At 37.7% G+C, this 23265-nt stretch overlaps 1 protein-coding gene and 1 long non-coding RNA gene across 2 annotated transcripts; both read left to right on the forward strand.

Annotated features, from left to right (window-relative positions):
- Window positions 1-13574: 13574 nt before the first annotated feature.
- On the forward strand, window positions 13575-18208 carry LOC137717369 (eukaryotic translation initiation factor 3 subunit C). Its single transcript, XM_068456723.2, has 4 exons — window positions 13575-13719; window positions 14153-14224; window positions 14342-16126; window positions 17021-18208. Exons 2-4 carry the CDS (start codon window positions 14201-14203, stop codon window positions 17996-17998), a joined length of 2787 nt encoding a protein of 928 aa, XP_068312824.2. The 5' UTR covers window positions 13575-13719; window positions 14153-14200; the 3' UTR covers window positions 17999-18208.
- A 3645-nt stretch (window positions 18209-21853) lies between these two features.
- LOC148694625 (uncharacterized) lies at window positions 21854-22568 on the forward strand. Its single transcript, XR_015965750.1, has 2 exons — window positions 21854-22036; window positions 22365-22568. It is a non-coding gene; the product is annotated as an uncharacterized LOC148694625 (long non-coding RNA).
- The last annotated feature ends 697 nt before the right edge of the window (window positions 22569-23265 follow it).

Below are 23265 nucleotides of genomic sequence, written 5' to 3' on the forward strand. Positions count from 1 at the left end.
GTTGAAATTGGCAGTACATGGTGTAAGTTAGGTTCGATTTTCGTCGGTGATATTGAATGAATTGAAGAAGATGGATAAAAAAAAAATATCAAGCATGTGCGGGAGGTAAAAATAAGTATGTGAATAGAACTTTACTTAAATGACCATAAATATTCCCAAAAAAATTACCCTAAGTATGTTAAATTGTAATTAGAACTTTCGCATGTGTAAAATGCTTGGTTTTATATGATATGTGTGATCTGCAACTGATATTACGTATATGAGTTTTATTAGTATACTTGATGAAAGATTAAATGGTGGGATTTTTCTCGTCACTGAAAAAACACGTAAAGCGTTTATAGATCAATGTTTAACAAGAAAAATAGAATTAAAAGTCGCTATTCTTGGTCAAAATTTGATGCACTCAGTAGACATTTACTTTTTATAGTATTTTGATGACATTGAGAAGCCATTTCCATTTCGGATTTTAAAGCCATTTCAATTTTGATGTAATAATAATAATAATAAGGGCCATTGGAAATATAGAAAAATGGATGGACTTGTGTGCCGGTCAGTCAAAAGATGGAAAGCATGAAGTACAAAGATGATGATAAACTAACCAACATATTTTGACGAATGAGTAGGATGTCCCCTTTTTTCTTTTGGTATGGTAGTTTTTCCTCATAACGGGTGTCTTTTATTTGTAGCAAAACGTTTGCTGAAAAAACAAGAGCACATGAAAAAGAAGAATCCTAGTCCACATAATACAAGCAAAGAATTGTTGTGGTTTCAAAGTTTAAGCAATTGATCTAAGATGTGAAATTCAATGTGTTTTTAATAGGATGTAAATATTTTTTTTTTTTAACAAACAATATTTTTTACACTAAGCGGAAGGGGTGGGTTGTCACGCCCCAATACCGATATACATCCAAGATCGACACGTGACGTCACCACATCTCTGTTTATCCATCATGTCTTGCCTCCAGAACAACCAAAACACAATCAATGATTCAACCGCGCAATCATTTTTTTTTATTTCATGGATGCATCTAATATTAGCGTTAAACTGTCTACGTACCCTAAGAAGGGATCAAGCCTTTTGTAATTCACCCTTCACTACACTCCAATGTTTATCCTAGTACGTTCTAACAGAAAGACATAGTATTCCTCAATCAATTATTGGGACTTGACAAGCATGAATTATTTGATTCAGGCTACATAACGAACTTGCATGACAATCAAGATTTCCATTCCATCAATCATATAAATCACTATGTTTTCAACATCATACCGCAATCCATAGCATGTAACATATCAAAGAATCAACAAAGCACATTATTATTATTCTCTAGTCACATTGATCAACTAATCTAATCATATTAATAACAATCATATCCAACATCATTCCATAATCACTTCAATTAACCAATTCCATGAATCAAAGATGCAAGATATTAACATTTAACTATGTTAATCAATCAACAAGATCACATATCATTTCACAAAATTTAATAAAAGAACTCTACACAATTCCCTACTTGGATTATAAATAATAACATGGGAAATCTAATTTATATTCATAACGTCTACTGTGGGTAATTCTCATTCATTTGAATCTAGGGTTCCAATCCAACTTTATGGAAATAAGCAAGAGTAATGATTCCATACCACTCAACGGAATCGAACTAAAATATGGTCGCCTACCGAAATGTACCAAGTACAACTAATCCTCATCACCCCTAGTATGTGTATGGTCCCCCATTGTGGATATACCAAGCAGAACCATATGCATAATCTAAGGGTGCAAACAGTGATCACCCATCGCGGATATACCAAGCATAATCACCCCTGAAATGCATACGGTCACCCATTGCGGATAAACCAAGCAGAACCATAGGCATCGTCTTATAACGTAGGCAGTGATCACCCATCGCAGATATACCAAGCATTGTCACCCCTAACAATCCTTCATCGCGTATATACCAAGCAGGATTGTATCCTATAGCCCTAGGTAGTGATCACCCATTGCGAATATACTAAGCATGATCAATCCTAGAATGCGTATGATCCCCCATTGCGGATATACCAAGCAGAACCATAAGCATAGTTTAATCGTGTAGGCGGTGATCACCCATCGTGGATATACCAAGCATGATCACCTCTGTAATACGTATGGTCCCCTATCGTGGATATACTAAGCAGGACCATCCATGTACCATTGCTACATGGTGTAGTAAGTTCAACACACAACCTACCTCAACCTCAACCCCTATGAGTTATTGCACTATGAACTTCTCATCCATGTACCATTGCTACATGGTGTAGTAAGTTCAACACACAACCTACCTCAACCTCAACCCCTATGAGTTATTGCACTATGAACTTCTCATGGCCACTAACTAACATGTCACACAAGCATAAAAGTTCTACAGAAATACTTCTAATAGGATTCTAGACTCACATTGTCATAATAGTTATTATACATATCATTCATATTATCAAGAAGATAAATACAAACACGCGCGCGCATACACACACACACACACACACACACACACACACACATATATATATATATATATATATCACAATAAGGTGTCCCATACATGTAAACCGAGGTATATTATATATGGGATAACTCAATAACCAATACAAGCCCACTAAGCCCTACATAGTCTCTAGTAATATTAGTTTTAGTATTTAAGAACGAATAAGAACATTTTGACCAAAATCAACCCTAGTAAATCAATCAGGAAGATCCGCTCACTAGATTTCCAATCCGTAAGTTACTAAGGTCCTCAAATAATACGTACAAATCCTTACTAAAATTTGGTGACGATCTAACAATCGGATTATCATTTACTAGAAAGGTCAAGGGGCGGCAATCTACGAAATTAGGCTCAAACAACGAAATCACATCAAAAAACTATCAAAATTGGATTTAGAATGTCAAATTTATCCTAGAAAGACAAATTTGGCCCATTGGCCACGCGCCGCCACATGCAGCGGTTTCCGACAAACGGAAACCCAATTTTCCAACTAACTCAAAAAATTACCAAGTTTTACATAAATGTAGAGTACATCTAGGGGAATAATTTTCATACTTGGGTCAAAGTCTAATTCAGCCTGAAAACCACCTCGATCTATCGGAAACTTTAAAAATGGATGTTCTCGATTCATCGCCAAAACGAACTCTAACGCCTCATCCAATGCTTGGGCCTTACTCTTGGGGTTGAGGGGAGTCTATTGGTGGTGGTGATCGATGGTAATCGTTGTTGGAATCACTGGAAAAGGGAAGAACTAGCTGGACAAACCAGAATTTTGTGGCTTTGATTTGTAAAATTGGGTTAAGAATATAGAAATCTAACACCACAGAGACGTTGGGCTTGTCGAGAGCTTTCCATAGACATCAAAACCACCTCGAAAGGACATCGGACGGAAGAGATAGAACAGAGTCAAGAAACCGGGTCAGGTGGAGAAACCTGGTTAGCCGATTCACTTCTTCTCCCTTCCCTCATTTCCCCTCATTTCCTCCTTCTGTTTGGTGCCCTTCTCTCCCTCATTTCTCTCATTTTCTCCCTATCTCCCATTGCTATATGGCAGATTCCAGTCTCTTTTTTTTTATACTAATTATGAAAAACCAAACTTTGTAACTAAATAATTAAAATTATAATATTAACAAAAATATAGTTAATAAATCTAATAGATACGAAATACGTAAATTAAATAATGAAATTCTGGGGATGGGATTTCACATGGGCTAAGTGACACACCTCGACCAAAATCAAGGCGTGCTGGCCATCACGTGAGGGTGACGTAGCCATAAGCGCAGTGATGAAATGATATTGATAAAAAGAAATGTGAGTAACTAAGAACCAAGCTAGCTAATTTACACTAAGCAAATGTAAGTGCAAATCCCGATATTTAAGTGTGATACACCATAATCAAAGCATAGGTAGCCTAAGTGCATTCCAACAGGACACGTACCAATTATAGAATATAAGAGGTGGTCCAACATTAGTGATAATCTGTCAGAACCGCCGTCAATTCCTCATAAGCCACCAACAAGCACTCCTACCTAAAACCTGGAGAGGCGCAAAACAGAAAATGTGAGTGGGAACAAAGCTTTTTCAAAACCATTTAAATTATCAAAGGTAGTAACCCCTCGCCGTAAAACCTGTATAATTTCCCAGAAATTATAATACATATCTATATCACAAACATGCTCAGAATAGCAAAATCCATAGGTATATCATGCCAAAAATCTCAGTATAACGAATTAGATAAACTGGGTGAAGTAAGTCAATGACAAGTAACATATCAGTCGGAGTCACCTAACATGACCTGTATGGTTGAGTCTATAGCTCATCCATCCAGCCAGAGTCACCTAATGTGACATGTACGGCTCAGCCAATAGCTCAACAAGTATGTCTGCACACCAATCGGAACCACCTAAAGTGGTCTATATGACAGGACTGGGTGTAAATAAATACGCTCAAGTGCTATGATCACGTGAAGATTGTGCAAATGATGGTGGGTCACCTACGAGTAGGAACCACCTATAGTGGTCTGTACGACAAGATTGTGCACCTAACTTGGATCCAAGGTGAGCGTATGATGTGGGAGGTGAACATCACATGAAAGACTATGCCCTGACCACGGGCGGGGAGCACTAACATCGGGGTGCAGGTTATGAGCTGTAGATACATCTTAGCATAATCATGCAACTCACATCCACAATCTATAAACTCATCTGGAACTTACCTGAGCGTTCGCAACATCAAACATAAATATGTGCAACTACTAAATGCATATTCTAAATATAAAACATTTGGCACGGCATTTTAAAACACAAGTCCATTTAAACCACGGGCGGGGAGCACTAACATCGGGGTGCAGGTTATGAGCTGTAGATACATCTTAGCATAATCATGCAACTCACATCCACAATCTATAAACTCATCTAGAACTTACCTGAGCATTCGCAACGTCAAACATAAATATGTGCAACTACTAAATGCATATTCTAAATATAAAACATTTGGCACGGCATTTTAAAACACAAGTCCATTTAAACACGTTTTCTGGGAAAATACCAAGCATATATGACACACCCCGACCTAGATCAGGGCGTGCTGGCCGTCACACGAAGGTGATGTAACCATGTGCACGTGCGGAAGCTAATAAAGTAGTAATATAAAAAGTACGAAGAATTAAAAACTAGCATACAAAGTACTAAAACAAGTGCTAGCGTAAGTGAAACACAAATTCAGAGCAAGTCTAGAGCAGTCCAAAAGAAAAGATGCGACAACAGTACACCCGAAGGTGACCCTACGCTGGTGAGTGTCTGTCAGAAATGCCGGAAAAGCCCTCTGGGAAACCACCGAAACTGCTAAGTAACTAGAACCTGGAGGGGCGCAAAACAAAAGCGTGAGTGGGCAAAAACAAAGCTTTTCGAAAACCATTTAGTAAAATATATTTTAACCCCTCGCCGTAAAACCTGTATACTTCCCATAAAATAACATATATACATATGTATAGATATGCCAATCATGCTCAAGGGTATGCCAATCATGCTCAAGAAAATGCCATGTCAAAACCTCATAATGAAATGCAAGTGCTCAGGTATATCTCATAACGATAACATATAATCTGGCAGCCGGAGTCACCTAACGTGACCTGTACGGCTGCATATAGAGCTCAAATCTCAAACTCAATAACTGAACCTGCCCACGAGTCGGAACCACCTAAAGTGGTATGTACGACAGGCCTGGGTGTAATACATATATATACGCTCTAGTGCTAAGATCACGTGAAGGCTGTGCGAAGAATCGCGGGTCACCTACGAGTCGGAACCACCTAAAGTGGTCTGTACGACAGGACTGTGCACCTAACTTGGATCCAAGCTGAGCGTGTGGTGCGGGAGGTGAACATCACGTGAAAGACTGTGCCTTACTCTGGGCGGGAGCACTAACACCGGGGGTGCAGGTTATGAGCTCTCTAAGCATCTCAAACCACTACTGAATATAAACATGAATACCACTTACCTGGCACTTACCTATGCGTCCACAGCACCAAATATGCATATGTATAAATATATGCAACTACTCATGCAACCAACGATGCATAACTAACGATAATGTAATGCATGGCATATAACTGATAACCATTTAATCAATTTCTAGGAAAAATATAGTATATAGGTATATAAGGAAAACCAAAAGCCCACTCACTGGTATGTGGAAGGGTCGTAGCCCCCCTGCCTCGAGTGACCACGCTCGTCCTCGGGGTACGTATCACCTATATGCGAAACAACTATAAAAACGTCAATTTTAAAGCACATAACCAACTTCTCGTAATAACTTCTCATACATTGCTCAAATTGGACAAATGAATATACCAACGTGCTCTACACAACCTCAGGATCACACCCATATTTTTAGAAAAAAATTTCTCCGCCGCACGCGCCCCCACGCGCCGGCCAAGGCACGGCCACACGCGCCGACCACGTGCCTGGCACGCTGACGGCGTCAACTGACGCCGTGAGGAATATTCCGTTATTTCTAACGGATTCCGTCAACGGCGTCAGGAATATTCCGTCAAGTCTGACGGAATATTCCGTCTCCTTCCCCGGCGAACCTCCGGTGACGTCGCCGGCGCCGGAAACTGGAAAAATCTTCTAAATTCGTTTTCTTTCTCGTTTCTCAACCATTTTCCACGATTTTTACACCAAATTGAAGCCTAGAACTAAGAGAACAACGATATACCACTTTTAAAGGTCAAAACCCACGAGATCATACCTGTCCACACAATCCAAAACCGGCCAACTTCGGCCACGGTGATCCCGACGTCCAAATTCGTCAAACGAGCTACTTCGAGACTCCTGGGAACCTCTCCAAGCTACCTACGAGCTTCAAAATCCCAAAAACGTGCTAAATTATTTTTGCATGAATAGTACTCAAATCGGACCACTTCGAAACGACGTGAAAACATTAGAGTTCTCACCTGAAAATGGTATGTTTGCACTCGCACGAGCCTCACGAGTTCGAAAATGTAATTGGTTCCTTCGATCTATGATGATTTGAGCGAGTTGTGTGTGTGTCCGTACGTTTATGGTGAATGGGAAGGGAGAGAGAGACGCGGGACAGAGACAGAGAAAGGGACAGAGAGACAGTGAGAGTGACAGTGTATGTGTGTGTGGCCCAACACATGCCACACCACACAAAACCACCAATAATGTAACGAAAACGAATTAGGGGCAAAAGTGTCATTTCACACGTGCGTTTTGATAGTTTCGGGACAGGATGTCACAATATATATATATATATATATATATACACTGAAAACCAAAAGCTCACTCACTGATATGTGGAAGGGTCGTAGCCTGAGTTTCGCTTAACTGCACTCGTCCTCTGGAAAAGTCTCACCTATATGCGAAACAACTATTTTAACGTTATTTTTAAGCACATAAACAAAACTAAGTAATAACTTCCCATATGTTACTCAATTGGGGTGTTTAAATATACCAACATGATCTACTCAACCCCACGAACATCCCAATATTTTAGAAAAAAAATTCCGATGTCCCACGCGCCGGCTAAGGCACGGCCACATGCAGGCACGTGTTTGCCACCTTGGACGGAATCTTTAACGTCGTTAGGGAATATTCCGTTAAATAATGGAATATACCATTAAATATACTTGACGTCGTTAGCATATTTCGTCAACTTTGACAGAATATTTTCCTCCTTCTTCCTTGGTTCGTCGGAGTCCGATGCCCGCCACCGCTGCTATCGCCGAATTCTGGAAAAATTTCAAACCTTAATATCTCATCCATTTCTTAACCAAAATTCATGAAATTTGTACCAAAATGACGCTTAGGACGAAAGGAACACATCCTTACCACTTTTAGGACTTAAAACCGACAGAATCTCGCCGGAAAAATTCGTGAAAACCGGCCAAACCCTGCAACTCGATAAACCCAAGTGTTCCTAAGTCAAAACTATTCTAAAATTGTCCAAAGTGCTAGAAAAGCAAGAATGGAACCTTCTTAAGTCTCAAAACTACCTGAAACCTTCGCGATCACATCGGAGAAATTTTTACCCTTCACCGGAGATCGGATAACTTGAGTTCTATAAGTCCTCACGTCCAATCAAAACTATAGCTCGACTCCTGAGCTTGCAAGGAACATGAAAATGACTTCCACAACTTCAGTCTGTGAGTGATGAAGTTGGTTGAAAGGTTGTTCGTAAAATTGTATGAAATGGAAGAAAAATCCGAAAGGGAGAGAGAAAAATGGTTAACGGGTGTGTGTGTGTGGTCCAGGTTGGCAACCAAACAAACAAACAAAAATCTTAACTTCCAATTGGGTCCAAATATTTAGGAAGGAAAAGAATTGGTCCCAAGCCCTAAGCTTATTTAAACAACACACTCAATGTTCAAGGACATAAAAGTCATTTCCATGCTATCGAGGACAAAATATATTATAATTCGGGACGGGTTGTCACACTAAGTCTCAGAGCATCTTCAATGGAGACCCTAAATGAAGTCCTTACAACTGTAAAGTCCCTAAATATAGGGACAAATGACTTCCAATGAGCTGGAATTAAAGTCCTCAAAGTGTCACAATACACATGGACTCACCAGATATCTCAAAAAAATTCTCAACTATGAGGACTACATATAGGGACTCAAATAGTGGACTTCATATTAATTTTGAGGGGGAATGGTGCTGCTCTTTATGTTTTTTCCCTTGTTTTTTGAACCCATCCAAGTGGGGCAACTTCTCATTTGCCCATTTTTTTTTTTATTCTTGAAAAATCAATGGTAGAGATAATTTTTTATTTTTATCAATGGTTATAATATTTCAATGAAATGAATGATCATTTTTTAATATTTTAGTCCTTATATTTAGGGATTATATTGTAAGGAATTTTCATTGTAGACTATTTTTTTAGGAACTCAAATTTTACCATTGGAGATGCTTTCACAATGGGCTTGGGCGATAATCGAACCTAAGACGTCTCACTTACAAATGAAGATGAATACTACTAGACCGTAGTACTAAGTGTAAGGATGTTAATTTTAGATTAAAAAAGATATATGATATGAATTGGGTGGGACTTATTTGACACCTACTCACACAAATCATATTGATTCTCAATTAAATTATATTCCCAAAGTCATAGGTTTACTATTCATGTCTAATGGCAAGTGATTATCTAGTTTGGTATTGTTGAAATTTAAAAAAAAACAACTTTTTGAAAAAAGTTGAGGTTAAAATTGTGTTTGGTAAATGAAAAAGAAAAGTGTTTTTTCTGAAATTAAGGATCCAAAACAGCAGAAAGTAGAACCAATCTACCCTTACTTCTGAAAACAATATATTTTTTCACAACATACCAACCCCAAACTAGTCAAGTGACATTTTATTTTTATTTTATTAATTGTTAGACGACAGTTGTTGTTCATCAAAATTAACAAAAATGACATCTCCTAATAAAACATCACCTTGGAATAGCATTTGTCATATATGACAAGTGTGAGCACATATCTTTTATGTCTCTAAAATATTATGCTAATAAGTCACACACAATAGAAATTCACTATATAAAAACATATAAGTTATGATTGATAATTTTTGCACACTTTTTAAATATTTGTTGCTCTTCTATCCCTTTGTCTTTTAACTTATAGGTAGGCCATGAACAAAGAGCAAACAAATATTAAAAATTTGTAAAGATATGTGAAAGTCACCACCCATAAGTCATCTTAATTTTTTTCCACAATGTATACTCAGTTTTGATTTTTTATTTTTTTTAAACCTATGATTGCAGAGTGTAAGCTTACGTAACATTAGTTATGTAAGTCGTTATCAAAATCAATTCTTATTTGTACCTCGTATAATTAAGGAGAGAAAACCATAGTTGCAAGAAAGAAAAAAAAAAAAGATAACGAACTCATCATTGTTGACCCCTACTTTTGTCCTTGGGGCTGGTGGAAAACCACCAGGGTCTCTTCCCTCGTATACCTAAGACCAACTTCAATGGTGGGGTAAAAGCCAAATTACCTTCCAAAATTTTCCCCCAAACGCCCAAACGCACTCCAACCCAAGGGGAAATTTTGAGCTAAATGCTAAATGCTAAACCAATGCCAAATTCCCCCCGAAATTTAGCCCAGAAATCGGGGTGGATTCTACCCAATATTTATCGGAATTTAATTTTTTTTAGATTAAAATGTTCATAAAATTAATTTACGATAGTCTACATATTTATTTATTTTTTTTAAAATTTAATTTAACAAAAAAAAAAGCCTAAATTCATTTTTTAATAATTCCGGACTAAAATTTTATGATAGAATGGTTGGAGTAGAAAAGCTATTTTTGGGCTAAAAAATTTCACTTTTAGCCCAACCATTAAAGATGGTCTAAGGAGAGGAAATCATAGTCGCAAGAGAGAAATAAAAAAAAAGATAACGAACTCATCATTGTTACCCTTACTTTGTCCTTAGGGCCAGTGGAAATCCCTTGTTTCTCTCATCTTTTAACCATCATCATCTCTTATTATAGTTGCCCTCTCACACTATCAAAAAGGATCTTTCCAAAAAAATAATGTTATGTATTCCTAAATGCTTCCCTATGTTAGTCTTGTGTTGAATTTGAAAAATACTTAACAATATCATTTTTCAATTGTATTACTCGAAAAACAAAACTTAAATATGTGAAAGTTGATATTATGACCTGAGACAGTAGAGACCTAATTTAGAAGACTCAAGATTCCTCTAGCAACTTTAGTAGAGGCTTTACTGAAAATCAGACAATCATCAACTAATACTAGATTAGAAACTAAATAAAATTGAAATCAACATGATGAAAGTGCTAAAAAAAGAATTAAACAAGTTAAAAGAGCAAAGCTAATGGATATATCTCAACATAAAAATTAATCAGGAAAATTCGTGTTGCTTGTGTAGAAAGTATTGAATCAAATGCAATCGCCTATAGGCAAATCACATAAATATAAAATATAGATGGTGTTTTTTCAAAAGGTAGGGGGTTGTTTTCTATTCAACTTTTCTCTGTCTCCCATATATTTCCCAAAAAAGAAAAAAAAAAAAAGAAGGGGTTTCATACTAGTTGGATATTACATACCAGCCCCAAGTGAACAACCACATAATTAACGGTATTTACAACAAAAATAAAATTATAAAATAAAAAAGGTACACAAAATAAAAATTAAGAATAAAAAATAATTTTAAATTTGTTTTCACTTTTAAAATGTTGTTTTCAGTGATTCTCTTCATTTCCTCCCACCACCCTTCCTGTTTTCTCATTTCTCTAATACTCGGTTTGGATGAGTAAATTTAAGATTACTGTTTATGCACAAAATCGGCGAGGACTTTGGTACAACAGAAAGTGTGAAGTTTGTGACCTTCGCTAGGTTGCTCTGGTCATTAGTGTGGATAAGTATGTAAATGACTAGAGACAGGGAAGCAAATAACACAAGATGTACGTGGTTCACCCAGATTGGCTACATTCACGTAGTAGAGGAGTTCTCATTCGTTGTGAAGGGATTACACAAATACATAGGTTCAAGCTCTCTTTTAGTGAGTTCTAGTGAATAGTTTAGTACAAATGACATTAGGGATTATTGTGGGAGAATGATCCCCTTTTATAGAAGAGAGTTTCTAGCTTTGTTCTGACATTGACACGTGTCGTGTTGTGATTGACCTCTGATATCGACATGTGTCGCGTTGTGATTGGCTTCTGATACCGACATGTGTCGTGTTGTGATTGGCCTCCTGGTTGGAGGAAAAGTCTTGTGGGTCCTTGACGGTATGTTGTTGACCGGTGCTTAGTAGTTTCGGGATTAGTCAAGTATGGTACAAACAATTACTATGGAATTTTAAAACGACATAATTTTATTTTCTAGAATTTGTAAGTTTTCTTGTTTGGCTAACCTAAAAAACAATGGAATTTTAATACAAAATTCGTTATTTTTAAACTCACTCATGGAAACTTAGAAATGACACTTATTTACATGGATTTTAAAATTGGAATTGAAGGTCCCAAATCCCAAGATTTTTTTTTCCATGTGAAAATTCTAAATTTCTATGTTTATGAATTTAAATAAGGGAATTGGTACATGTCAAGTTATAAATTTTGACTTTTGTCAAAATTTCAAGTTTATTTTCTTCATCCAAACATTGTGTAATACTTTTTCTATATTTCATGCATAGCATAAATGTAAAAACTAAAAAGTGAAATTGTTATAAAATGAATTCACATTATGTGCTGAGTTAAAATTAATTTGAATAAATGGTAAGTGATTAATTTTATAAGTTATAAAAAAAATTTCACTCTACCTTTAATTTGAAACAGGACGGGATTTAGTTAGGGTAAAGAAGCCATATACTCTCTTAAATGGCTCACGGATTGTCCATGCGACAAATCATACAAAATAATAAATGCAAAATTTAAAATCTGATGTTGAGCATATATAAATTGTTAAGCGTGTAATTGGATAAAATAAAAGTTCAGATGAAAAATTAAAATCATACAACTTTAAGGGGGTGTTTGTTTTCCCTCACTAAAGTCCACTGGACTGGATTGAACTAAGGGTTAGTCCAGTCTGGTGTTTGCTAGCAGCATGGCCTAGGTTTAATGAGACTAAGGGGGACTCAGCCTACACTAAAAGCTTCACTAAGCGATCCTAGCGAGCCCACCCCCCCCCCCCCCCCCCACCAACAAAAAAAAATTGGGAGGATTGCTAAGAACTCTATGCAGCTTCGCCCTTCCTATCTACTTCGTCCCTCTGCTTAGCCATTGTGCGCATCTCGACTTCTCGTTGTTTGGAGAAACCCAAACCAAAACTAGTTCTTCCTCACTTCACCCCTCCCGTTGTGGGCATCTCAGTTTCTCGCTGTTTGAAGAAACCCAAAACAAAAACCCAAATCGAAGAGACCACTTGAAAATCGCCCTGTGAGATCCATAAGGAAAGAGGGTCATTGTTTGGAAGCTCCGATGCAGAACCTCCGATTCGAATTGCATAACTCCAATTCTTTGGAGCTCTGCAATAACTCCAATCCTTTGAATCTTTGCACCACTTATAGAGCCTTTTCAAGAAACACAAAAGACTAAGAAAAAGTTCGAATACCCCAATGCTTTGAAGCTTTGCATCAGTTGCAGAGCAACTTTTCTAGAAGAAAAAAAAAGGAACAAAAGAGCAGGAAAAGGGAAAGCATTCGAGAATTCTAGAAAAAAGTAAAAGAAAAAGAAAAAAACAGAATTAATTTTTATTATTATACTTCTTAATCCGACATTGCACCAAACGTTTCGCTAAGTCAATCAAGCTTAGTCTAGTCTAAGCTAGTCGGACTTAGTCCTTGAAGTTAGTTTAGTGCAACAAACGCATCCTAAGAGAATAAACAAAAACTTTCTTTTTTAGTTTTATTTCTTAAAAAAAAAAAAAGATTTGTCACAAGGATAAAATTGGAAGTTAAAAACTGCATAAAAATTGTTGGGTCTGGACTTTGAAGAACTAATAACATGGGCCCGGCCCAAAAAGAAAAAGATAAACGTACGAGTGTGAGTGAATCAGCCCTAATATTGACTCTCTTTCTCCCCAACTGAGCAACAGTTAAAAACTCTCCTTCAAGCCGCAACCGGACTTCTCTGAGATTTCCTCTCACCTTCTCTGCAATTGAAGCTCTTCCCCCAAATCTTCCGCAAAGCTTCGTTCGAACACTGTAAGTCCTTATCTCCTCTCTCTCTCTCTCTCTCTCTCTCTCTCTCTTTCTCTCTTTCTCTCGTCATATGCGTATGTTTCAATTCGTTTTCTGCAGAGTTTCATCACAAATTGAATCGAATCTGAAATCTATTTATTCATCTGTAGCCAATTTTGTAAATTTTCTCGCTTTCACTTAGGGTTTTGTTGCAAGACATATAATCTGTGAAACAGTTTTGAATCGGAGAATATGTTTCATGCCGATTTTCTGACGAACAGGAAGACGAGCTCTTGGCTGAATTTTCTTACCGTTTCTCGGAAACCAAACATAGATTTTATTTTTTTCATGACCGGAATTTTTTTTGTATGTTTATGCTGTGAATTGGGTATTTTAATTTTTGCCTGTTCTGTTAGTTCTCTTACGATAAGATCTTTTTGTGTATGTATTAATGCAGATTCTTGTGAGTGTTTTTTGACTTGTTGCCGTTTTCTTGTACGAAGGGATGGCATCTCGATTTTGGACTCAGGTATTTACTTTAATTTGTGATATGATTAGGGTTTTGTTTATAAATACTTCTGGCTTGTGTGTTTCTGTTAAATCTTGAGATAGTGTTGTCCTAATTTGTTATTTTGTGTTAATTTAGCCTGGGAGCGATTCTGAGGACGAGGAGAGCGACTATGAAGAGGAGGTTGAACCTACAGGTGGTGAGACTACCACTGAACCAGGCCTAAACCCTTACCTTCAGGCTAATGCAAGTGATAGCGAAGATTCTGATGACCAGAAGCGAGTCGTTAGATCAGCGAAGGACAAGCGCTTTGATGAATTGTCTGCTACTGTTCATCAAATGAAGAATGCCATGAATATCAATGACTGGGTTAGCTTGCAGGAGAGCTTTGACAAGATAAATAAGCAGCTTGAGAAGGTCATGCGTGTTACCGAGGCTGTAAAAGTACCTACTCTTTACATAAAAGCTCTTGTATTGTTGGAAGACTTTCTGGGTCAGGCTTTAGCAAACAAAGATGCTAAGAAGAAGATGAGTAGTAGCAATGCCAAGGCCTTGAACTCAATGAAACAGAAACTGAAGAAGAACAATAAGCAATATGAGGACTTAATTAATAAATATAGGGAGAATCCTGAGCAGAGTGAAGATGATAAGCCTCCGGAAGAGGAATCGGATGATAGCGATGGAACAGAATCTGTAATTGATCCTAATGATATTGTGTCTTCAGATAATGAAGGACCGGATGAGGACGACCCAGAAGAGGACGAGCCAACTGAAGAAGGTTGGCAGAAGAAGATGAGTAAGAAAGATAAGCTCATGGATAAACAATTCAGTAAGGACCCTAGTGAGATCACATGGGATAGTGTTAACAAGAAATTTAAAGAGGTTGTGGCTGCTCGGGGCAGGAAGGGAACTGGAAGGTTTGAGCAGGTTGAGCAGCTTACGTTCTTGACAAAGGTTGCTAAGACCCCTGCACAGAAGCTGGAGATATTTTTCAGTGTTGTTTCTGCTCAGTTTGATGTGAATCCTGGTCTCAACGGGCACATGCCTATAAATGTGTGGAAGAAATGTGTGCAGAATATGCAAGTTATACTTGATATTCTTGTGAAGTATCCTAATATTGCGGTGGATGACATGGTAGAGCCTGACGAAAATGAATCCCAGAAGGGGCCAGATTATGATGGGACAATTAGGGTTTGGGGAAACTTGGTGGCCTTCTTGGAAAGGATGGATACTGAATTCTTCAAGAGCTTGCAATGCATTGATCCCCACACTCGTGAGTACATTGAAAGACTCAGGGATGAGCCTATGTTTTTGGTTCTAGCTCAAAATGTTCAAGAGTATTTAGAACAGGTTGAAAATTACAAAGCTGCTGCGAAGGTAGCCCTAAGGCGGGTTGAACTTATTTATTATAAACCACAAGAAGTTTATGATGCCATGCGAAAATTGGCTGAACATACAGGCGATGGTGATTATGGTGAAGAACCTAAAGCTGCTGAGGAAGGTCGTGCTCCATCTTCATTTATTGTAGTTCCCGAACTCGTTCCTCGAAAACCCACCTTCTCTGAGAGTAGCAGGACGATGATGGATATATTGGTTTCCCTTATATACAAGTATGGAGATGAGAGGACTAAAGCTCGTGCAATGCTTTGTGATATTTACCACCATGCTCTACTGGATCAGTTTTCCACCTCCCGTGACTTGCTGCTTATGAGTCACCTGCAAGATAATGTTCAGCAGATGGACATTTCGACCCAGATACTTTATAACAGGGCCATGGCCCAACTTGGTCTTTGTGCGTTTCGTAATGGATTAATTACCGAAGCACATAGCTGCCTTTCTGAACTGTATTCTGGTGGAAGAGTGAAAGAGTTGCTCGCCCAAGGTGTCTCACAAAGTAGATATCACGAGAAAACTCCCGAACAGGTGTGCAAGTGCCTCTGTTATATTTTTCCATGTTCTTGTTCTTTTTATTATCGCTTTATTTGTGTATCGCCACCCAACTCGTATCCCAAGAATTTCTTCTGCCAAAGTCCCTCACAGGGAGCAAGATCCCATAATATAGTGGGACCAACCCTATGTGAGAATTGGGGCAAAAATTGGGGAAGAGCAGGGTCATATAGCATCATTCTTCTATATTATTTGAAGTCATTGTTTTGTTCGCAAAAAGAAAAATCCACAAGTTTAAAACTTTAGTGTCTTTTTTCAGAACTAGCTGTTGGTTTCAACAACCAAATAAAACTTGCATGAAATCTTTCCTTTATAACAGTGCTGAAATGATTTATTATTTAAGAATTACAGTATCTGTAAAAACTATTTTTTGTGAATTCGATAAAGTCCTGACAAGCATATTATATGCTTTAAATTTATACCTGCACGTTGCAATAATATGTCGAAAGTTTAAACTAGGACTTGTTAGAGTTATATTATTAAATCATTTAAGATGTTTGTGAACATTTAAGATGTCAAAATCTTTCCTCTGAACGTTCTTATTGCTCATCTAGAGTGGTTTTTCGCCAAAGATACTGATTCTGTGGAGTTATTAAATTCATTTTATTTTTGGCGCGGTATTACTACTCTGAAATTGCTGCAGGTGCGCTGTTTGCCTAATTGATAGAACAAAATGATCACTTGAGTAAATTAGGTAAGAACAACAGATGATTCTCATTCGGAAAAGCTGAAACTTGTAATAGAGTATGGTGTAGCCACATGCTATGGGAAATTGTTGTAACCAGACTCTACAATAGTACTGCTCTGAGTACACTTTGATATCATGCCTCTATTCTATATAATTGTTTTATTTATTTTTTCCTTTTTCAGGAAAGGCTGGAAAGGAGACGACAAATGCCTTACCATATGCATATCAACCCTGAACTCCTGGAGGCAGTGCATTTGATATGTGCCATGCTGCTGGAAGTGCCTAATATGGCAGCTAACACCCATGATGCGAAGCGCAGACTGGTCAGCAAGACATTCCGACGGTTGCTTGAGGTCAGTGAAAAGCAAACATTCACTGGTCCTCCAGAAAATGTTAGGGACCACGTAATGGCAGCTTCCAGGGCCCTTGTCAAAGGTGACTTCCAGAAGGCCATTGATGTCATCAATTCTCTTGATATTTGGAAGCTCCTGAGGAACCGTGAGCATGTCCTTGAGATGCTCAAGGCTAAGATCAAGGAAGAAGCTCTCAGGACCTATCTTTTTACCTTCTCCTCATCCTACAAGACTCTGAGCTTGGAACAACTCAGCATGTTGTTTGACCTTACAGAGGCCCAGACACACAGCATTGTTAGCAAGATGATGATCAACGAAGAGCTCCTTGCCCGTTGGGACCAGCCAACATGTTGCATTGTTTTCCATGACATTGAGCAGACTAGGCTGCAGGCGCTAGCGTTCCAGTTGACTGAGAAGCTGTCAATCCTTGCAGAAAGTAATGAAAGGGCAACAGAAGCAAGAATTGGTGGCGGTGGTGGATTAGATCTACCTCAAAGGCGCAGAGACAACCAGGACTACGGTGCTGGATCAGTTGCTGGGAGTGGCGGTAGATGGCAAGATAACATGTCCTTCAATCAAAGGCAGCAAGGTGGTGGTGCTGGGCGCACAGGATACAACACTGGAGGGAGACAATTCAACCAAAATGCTGGAGGTGGCTATAATAGGGACCGCACAGGCCAATACAGAGGGACAGGGCAAAACACCCGTTATCAAGATGGTGCATATGCGGGATCAGGGAGGTCCGCCAGGGGTTCTCAGGATACTTCAAGTCGCATGGTCAGTCTAAACAAGGGGCTTCGCGCTTAAACATCTACAAAAGAAGCATAGTTATTCAGCAGCATTTTGATTACAGTGCTTTCTGTTTTGTTTTTGTTCTCGATTAAGCTATCCCGATCGTTTGGATTTTCATATTTAGAGGCTTAAATTTTGGACCTATAAACTTTGAGAGGTGGGGTTTTGTATGCTAAAACATCATGGTTATCAAAGCATGCAAGGTTTTTCTTTGTTTTTGTTTAATATTTTGCCTGGTAATGCATATTATATTGGATAAATTACATTTTACCACTTTAAGTTTCGGAACGTGAACACAGTTTAGGATGTTTGCTTGGAAGAAGAATAGAGATCGAAAGGCCGAACATACTCGGAAGAGAGACGAAGTAATGGGCTGTTTTATTGACTGTTTTATCTCGACGTGACGTTATTTGGCATCTGGTTTTGATGCGTCAATTTTTATGTACTTCACGTCCAATCGTTTTTCTGGGTTGCTTACTGATGCTTGGTTTGTCGGAAAGAGATCTTCTCCGGATCTTTTTCACCAAGACCATTTCATCCAACGGTAAAAAATTATTATAGCTTTAAAGAAGTCAAAATAGGTGGGCCGTTGGATGAAATTTTAAAGGCCTGGATCACTTAATCTGGTGGCCTTGGTAAAAGAGATCTAGAGAGGATCTCTTTCCTTGGTTTGTCAAACAGCTTTCTTGATTGTTGACCCGAATTGGGTTCCAACATGATGAAAATGAGCAATTGTTGTGCTAAATGCTGTTTATCACTTGAACTATAAACTCTTTATTGCGGTTTAAGATTGTTATTTTTTAACTTTTCCTTAGATCAAAACCTAACCTGTATGAACTGTGCCCACACGCGTTGTATGAACATTTAACGGCATCGACATATTCTGCTAACAACAAGTATATTATTTCACTTGAATATTCTTTGATGTCAATGGATTATTTCATAGGAAAACTAATGAAAAAGATTTAAAAACTTTGAGTTTTAATCAAAAGGACAAAAATGTGTTGTAAGTGAATAGTACCAGGAGTTACTTTTTAGAGTAAAAATGTCATTTTTCGTTAAAGTGAACAGTATTGGGAGTGGTTCATTAAAATTTCCTTATTTCATTGTGTGACCGGAATCTGGAAGATTTCGGCAACATTGATGGAATAAACCACCTCGGCGCATGACACTTGAAATATACTTTTAATCACTTTCAACCTCTGTTTTGAGCAAACGAGAATTTCAAGTCTTTTCCTTAGTATTTATGAAGTAGTTTAAAGATTAGTATAGTGGTTTTCCATATAAGAGAGACTTATCCCATGAATTACAAGGGCCAAGCAAGGCACGGCTACGACTTTATTTTCAATCTATTTTATGTATATAGTTTTCATGATTGCTTTGACGATTGTTTTGCAACATGCCACTTTTAATGAGAAATTTTATATTGTTGAGATTTATGAAATTATGACGGCATTGATCCTACATATTTTATCTGCTCATCATGCATGCTTACACCGGTGAATATAGTACTCGTTAGGGCCATGATTAGCTTCAAGTGTATGTTCACGTTGTACCGTTGCACTCACTTTGGATCCATTATAGGTGTCAACCTTTACTAGTTGCTTTTGCATCTAGAATTCATATATGATGCGCTTAGCACTAGTTTCACGTATATGTAGTACTTGAGCGTAAATCATTACACCCAACCTGTTCATGTGGCTACTTTCTGCATGAGACTCTTGTGTGCTGCATAATTTGATGAGCATATATATATATATATTGTTGTTGTTAGGAATATATATATATATATATATATATATATATATATATATTTTGTTGTTAGGATATTGTGGTTTACGTATACCCTTAAATTAATTGTTTTACACTAATACTTTAGTTTTCATACTTACACGTAATATGATTTTGGAAACTATACTGGTTTTACAGCGATGAGTTATTATGTTGTGAAAAATCAAAGGTTTTTAGTAAATCGCTATTTTTGCCCACTCACACTTTCTGTTTTGCGACCCTCCACGACTTGTAGCTGGTTTCTGTGGCGAGTGAGGGATTATTAGGGTTCTGACACTCCAATTAATGTAGGGAATTTATTTCCTGTAATTTGTACAATATCTATCTTACACAGGATAAGAATATCCTTACTTTTACTCCACAATATCTATTCTTTAATACTCATGCATTGTAATAAGGATTCATCCGCATTGCACTCTCACTCTTAGTTTTAACTTAGCTCTCGACTTTGGTTTTAATTTATTCATATTTTTGCACATCACTTGCATATTATGACTTCTTCACCTTCCAAATGCAAGTATCGGCCAATATCCCTCGAATTCCGGTGTCTACTTGAATATGTGGGTCGGGGTATGTCATTTTACATAAGCATTATGTTTTGACTAGCATTCACATTTCAAGCTTCTGCATTATTGATTATGGCCACATGATGATGCTTGAATGATAATTTCCTTTTTCCTTAGCAAATTTAACAACTAAAATTTAGACCCATCCATTTAAAATATGCATTCGTATGTAAAGAAATGGATAATAAGTATATTATGCGCAACCATCTAATACTACGGTCTAGTATATTTCTTTAGACCCATCCATTTAAAATATGCATTCGTATGTAAAGAAATGGATAATAACTATATTATGCACAACCATTTAATACTACGGTCTAGTATATTTCTTTTTACTTGTAAGTGAGAGGTCTTAGGTTTAATTCTTACCAAAGGTGAATTTGAACCACATTATTGCTAGTCTATTGTGAGGCTTAGCCTATTGTAACGACCCGTCCCTAACTTTACGGTTTTTATAATTTTAGAAGTGTGATTTTACCAAAGAACCCTTCGAGGCGAAAAATGTTGACTTTTGTTGACCGTTTTGTCATGCCATGTTTCCTTAGTATATCTTTGTAGTATTCGTCGCTATGAACGGGTGGATGCATGTATAATTAAAATTGGAGCTAGACCGAGGATTTTACGAAAGTCAAAACGTTGGGGGTATATTGGTAATTTTGTCTCACGGGATATTTTTCTGTTTTGTCTTTTCATGTCTTGTTTGGTGAGCAAGTGGGGCCCACCCTTGTCTTCTTTGTTCTTCGGCCCATCCATTTTTTCTCTCATTTCTTCCTTCTTCTTGTGAACCTCTCTATCTTCCTTTCTCTCATTTCATCTCTCTGCAATTCTTTCTCCCCGTGCTCTCACCCACACAACAACCACAAAGACAACACCCTCACCACCCCCCACGTCCTCTGCGAGACCTTTGGACCCAAGGAAAGGAGGAAAATTCCTTAAACTTCTCATCCCATCGCTGCACAGTAACCGTCAATATGCAAAAAGTCATTCATGTGAGTTATCACCGTCTCCGATGCAAGTAAGCCCCTAGAAACCTCTAGATCGTGTTTTAAGGTTAGATTAGAGTAGTTATTAAGTGTTAATCGCGTGTTAGATGTAGAAACAACTTGGGAAGTCAATTTCTAGTTTTCTGACGAAGACATCCTTTTTACAAGCATTTTCCGGCCACCACTCGGCCTCTTTTTGGTACGAATCCCTTCTCCTCTTTCCAAGCTTCATTTCCATAGCTAGAATGTAAAAATGGTGAAGAAATGGGCTCAAACGGAGCTCTGGAAAATTTCCCCAAAATTAGGCTAGTTTCAGGCCTCGCGAGGAAGGCGATGTGTGAGGCTATGCGTGTGATTATCGTACTCGGTGCGTGGAGCACACATGCCTCCCTGAAGGTACTGTGCTCTATCGTTATCGACGACGACGACCAAGGCGGGGCCGATGACTTTTCCGGCCAACTTTTCTGCGACCCAACTTGGCACGTGCGGTGGCGCGTGGCTTCCCAAGCCATCGTCCTGTGGCGCCGCATGGGAGAACCCAAGGTCCCTTCTTAGGTTTTTAGACATCTCGAATCCAAATTCGACATCCGTTTTCCCAAATTCAATCGTTTTATTAGGGTTTTTCTAATTGATCTTTTTATGTGCTTAGGTACATTTGTTTGTGGCGACCCCCTCCTTTCTAGTTTGCAAGGCTATTCGGTGACAAAATATTTGTGAGTGGACCCCTTCTTAGAATGCATGATTTTAAATGCTAGGGTTGCGTACACGAAAAACATGATACGTCTATTTGGGTACATTAGCGGTTGATTTATGAGCTTTTACGGATTTGTCTGCGGGTGCTTTCGATATCACTTTTAGAGATGAATTTATTGTATACGAACATTTTTGGCATGTTAGAGTTTCTAGAAAAAAAAAACCTATTATGTAGTATTATATTATTTTCAAAATAAAGGGCTAATATGTTCAGAAAGAAAACGGTTTTACTTAGTATTATAATTATAAACTTTGGTCCACTCACGTTTTGTTTTGCGCTCCCTTCAGGACTTAGAATCGAGGCGTACAATCTTAGCGTTATGGCACTTCCGCATTGGTATCTTCAAGTCCTCTCGGTGTAGGACCCACTTTCTTTGTAATCTCATTTATTTCGTAATATTCGTTTCACACTATTCTTGATTAATTGTATGCCCTGAACACGTTCCAACATCCGCACATTTTCATTAAATTTAAGTTTACTTATTTTATTTACCTTCGTTCTTCCTTTATAACTCGCATGCATGTTAAAATGGCTTCGTCACCCTTGGGTGTCGGCCAGCATGTGCCCATCTTGGTATTTGGGAATATCAGGGTCAGGCGTGTCACCTACTCTCTCACCCACTTAGTGTAGATAATATCGTTTGTTTGAAGAAAAAAAAAATACTACATTCTGCATATAAAATACAACAATAAAAAAAATTACATTCTGCATATAAAGTAAAAGTCTAAACCATTTTGGCATTTTTCAAAATAAATTAACACAAGTGGTACTTTTAGCACATGATAAAAATTGGCACACTTGCCTAATTGGGTCCAGAATAAAACTAAAAAATCATGCAAGTTTGCTACAGGACAATGCTAACGTTGGGTAGGCAAATGCTTGACAAATTATCGTTAATAAATACAATTATACAACCATAATGGACTAAACAATATTTAAACATTTATAAAATTATACTCACATTTATGTCGTACTTGCACAATATGCATCATTCTCAACCTCTTTTCTTTTCACTTATATTAACAAATCAAGGAACGAGAAATAAAAAGAAATTTTATGAGAAACTCTAATTCTTTTTATTGGCTAAAATAAACAAGGTATAAAAGAATTGTCATAAGTAAAGAATAAGACTATTATTGGTAAGATGACTATGTTGTTCTTAAAAATTACACAGCCTACATGGCACGC

The sequence above is a fragment of the Pyrus communis genome, chromosome 8 (genome assembly GCF_041283825.1).
Source record: "Pyrus communis isolate YQ-2024b chromosome 8, ASM4128382v1, whole genome shotgun sequence".
NCBI lineage: Eukaryota > Viridiplantae > Streptophyta > Magnoliopsida > Rosales > Rosaceae > Pyrus > Pyrus communis.

What these genes read in the sequence shown, in the direction of transcription:
- LOC137717369 (XM_068456723.2), top strand. Translation starts at nt 14,201, where the DNA reads ATGGCATCTCGATTTTGGACTCAG. An exon ending in CATCTCGATTTTGGACTCAG is followed by an intron (nt 14,225 to 14,341) that starts GTATTTACTTTA and finishes GTGTTAATTTAG; the next exon opens with CCTGGGAGCGATTCTGAGGA. An exon ending in ACGAGAAAACTCCCGAACAG is followed by an intron (nt 16,127 to 17,020) that starts GTGTGCAAGTGC and finishes TTCCTTTTTCAG; the next exon opens with GAAAGGCTGGAAAGGAGACG.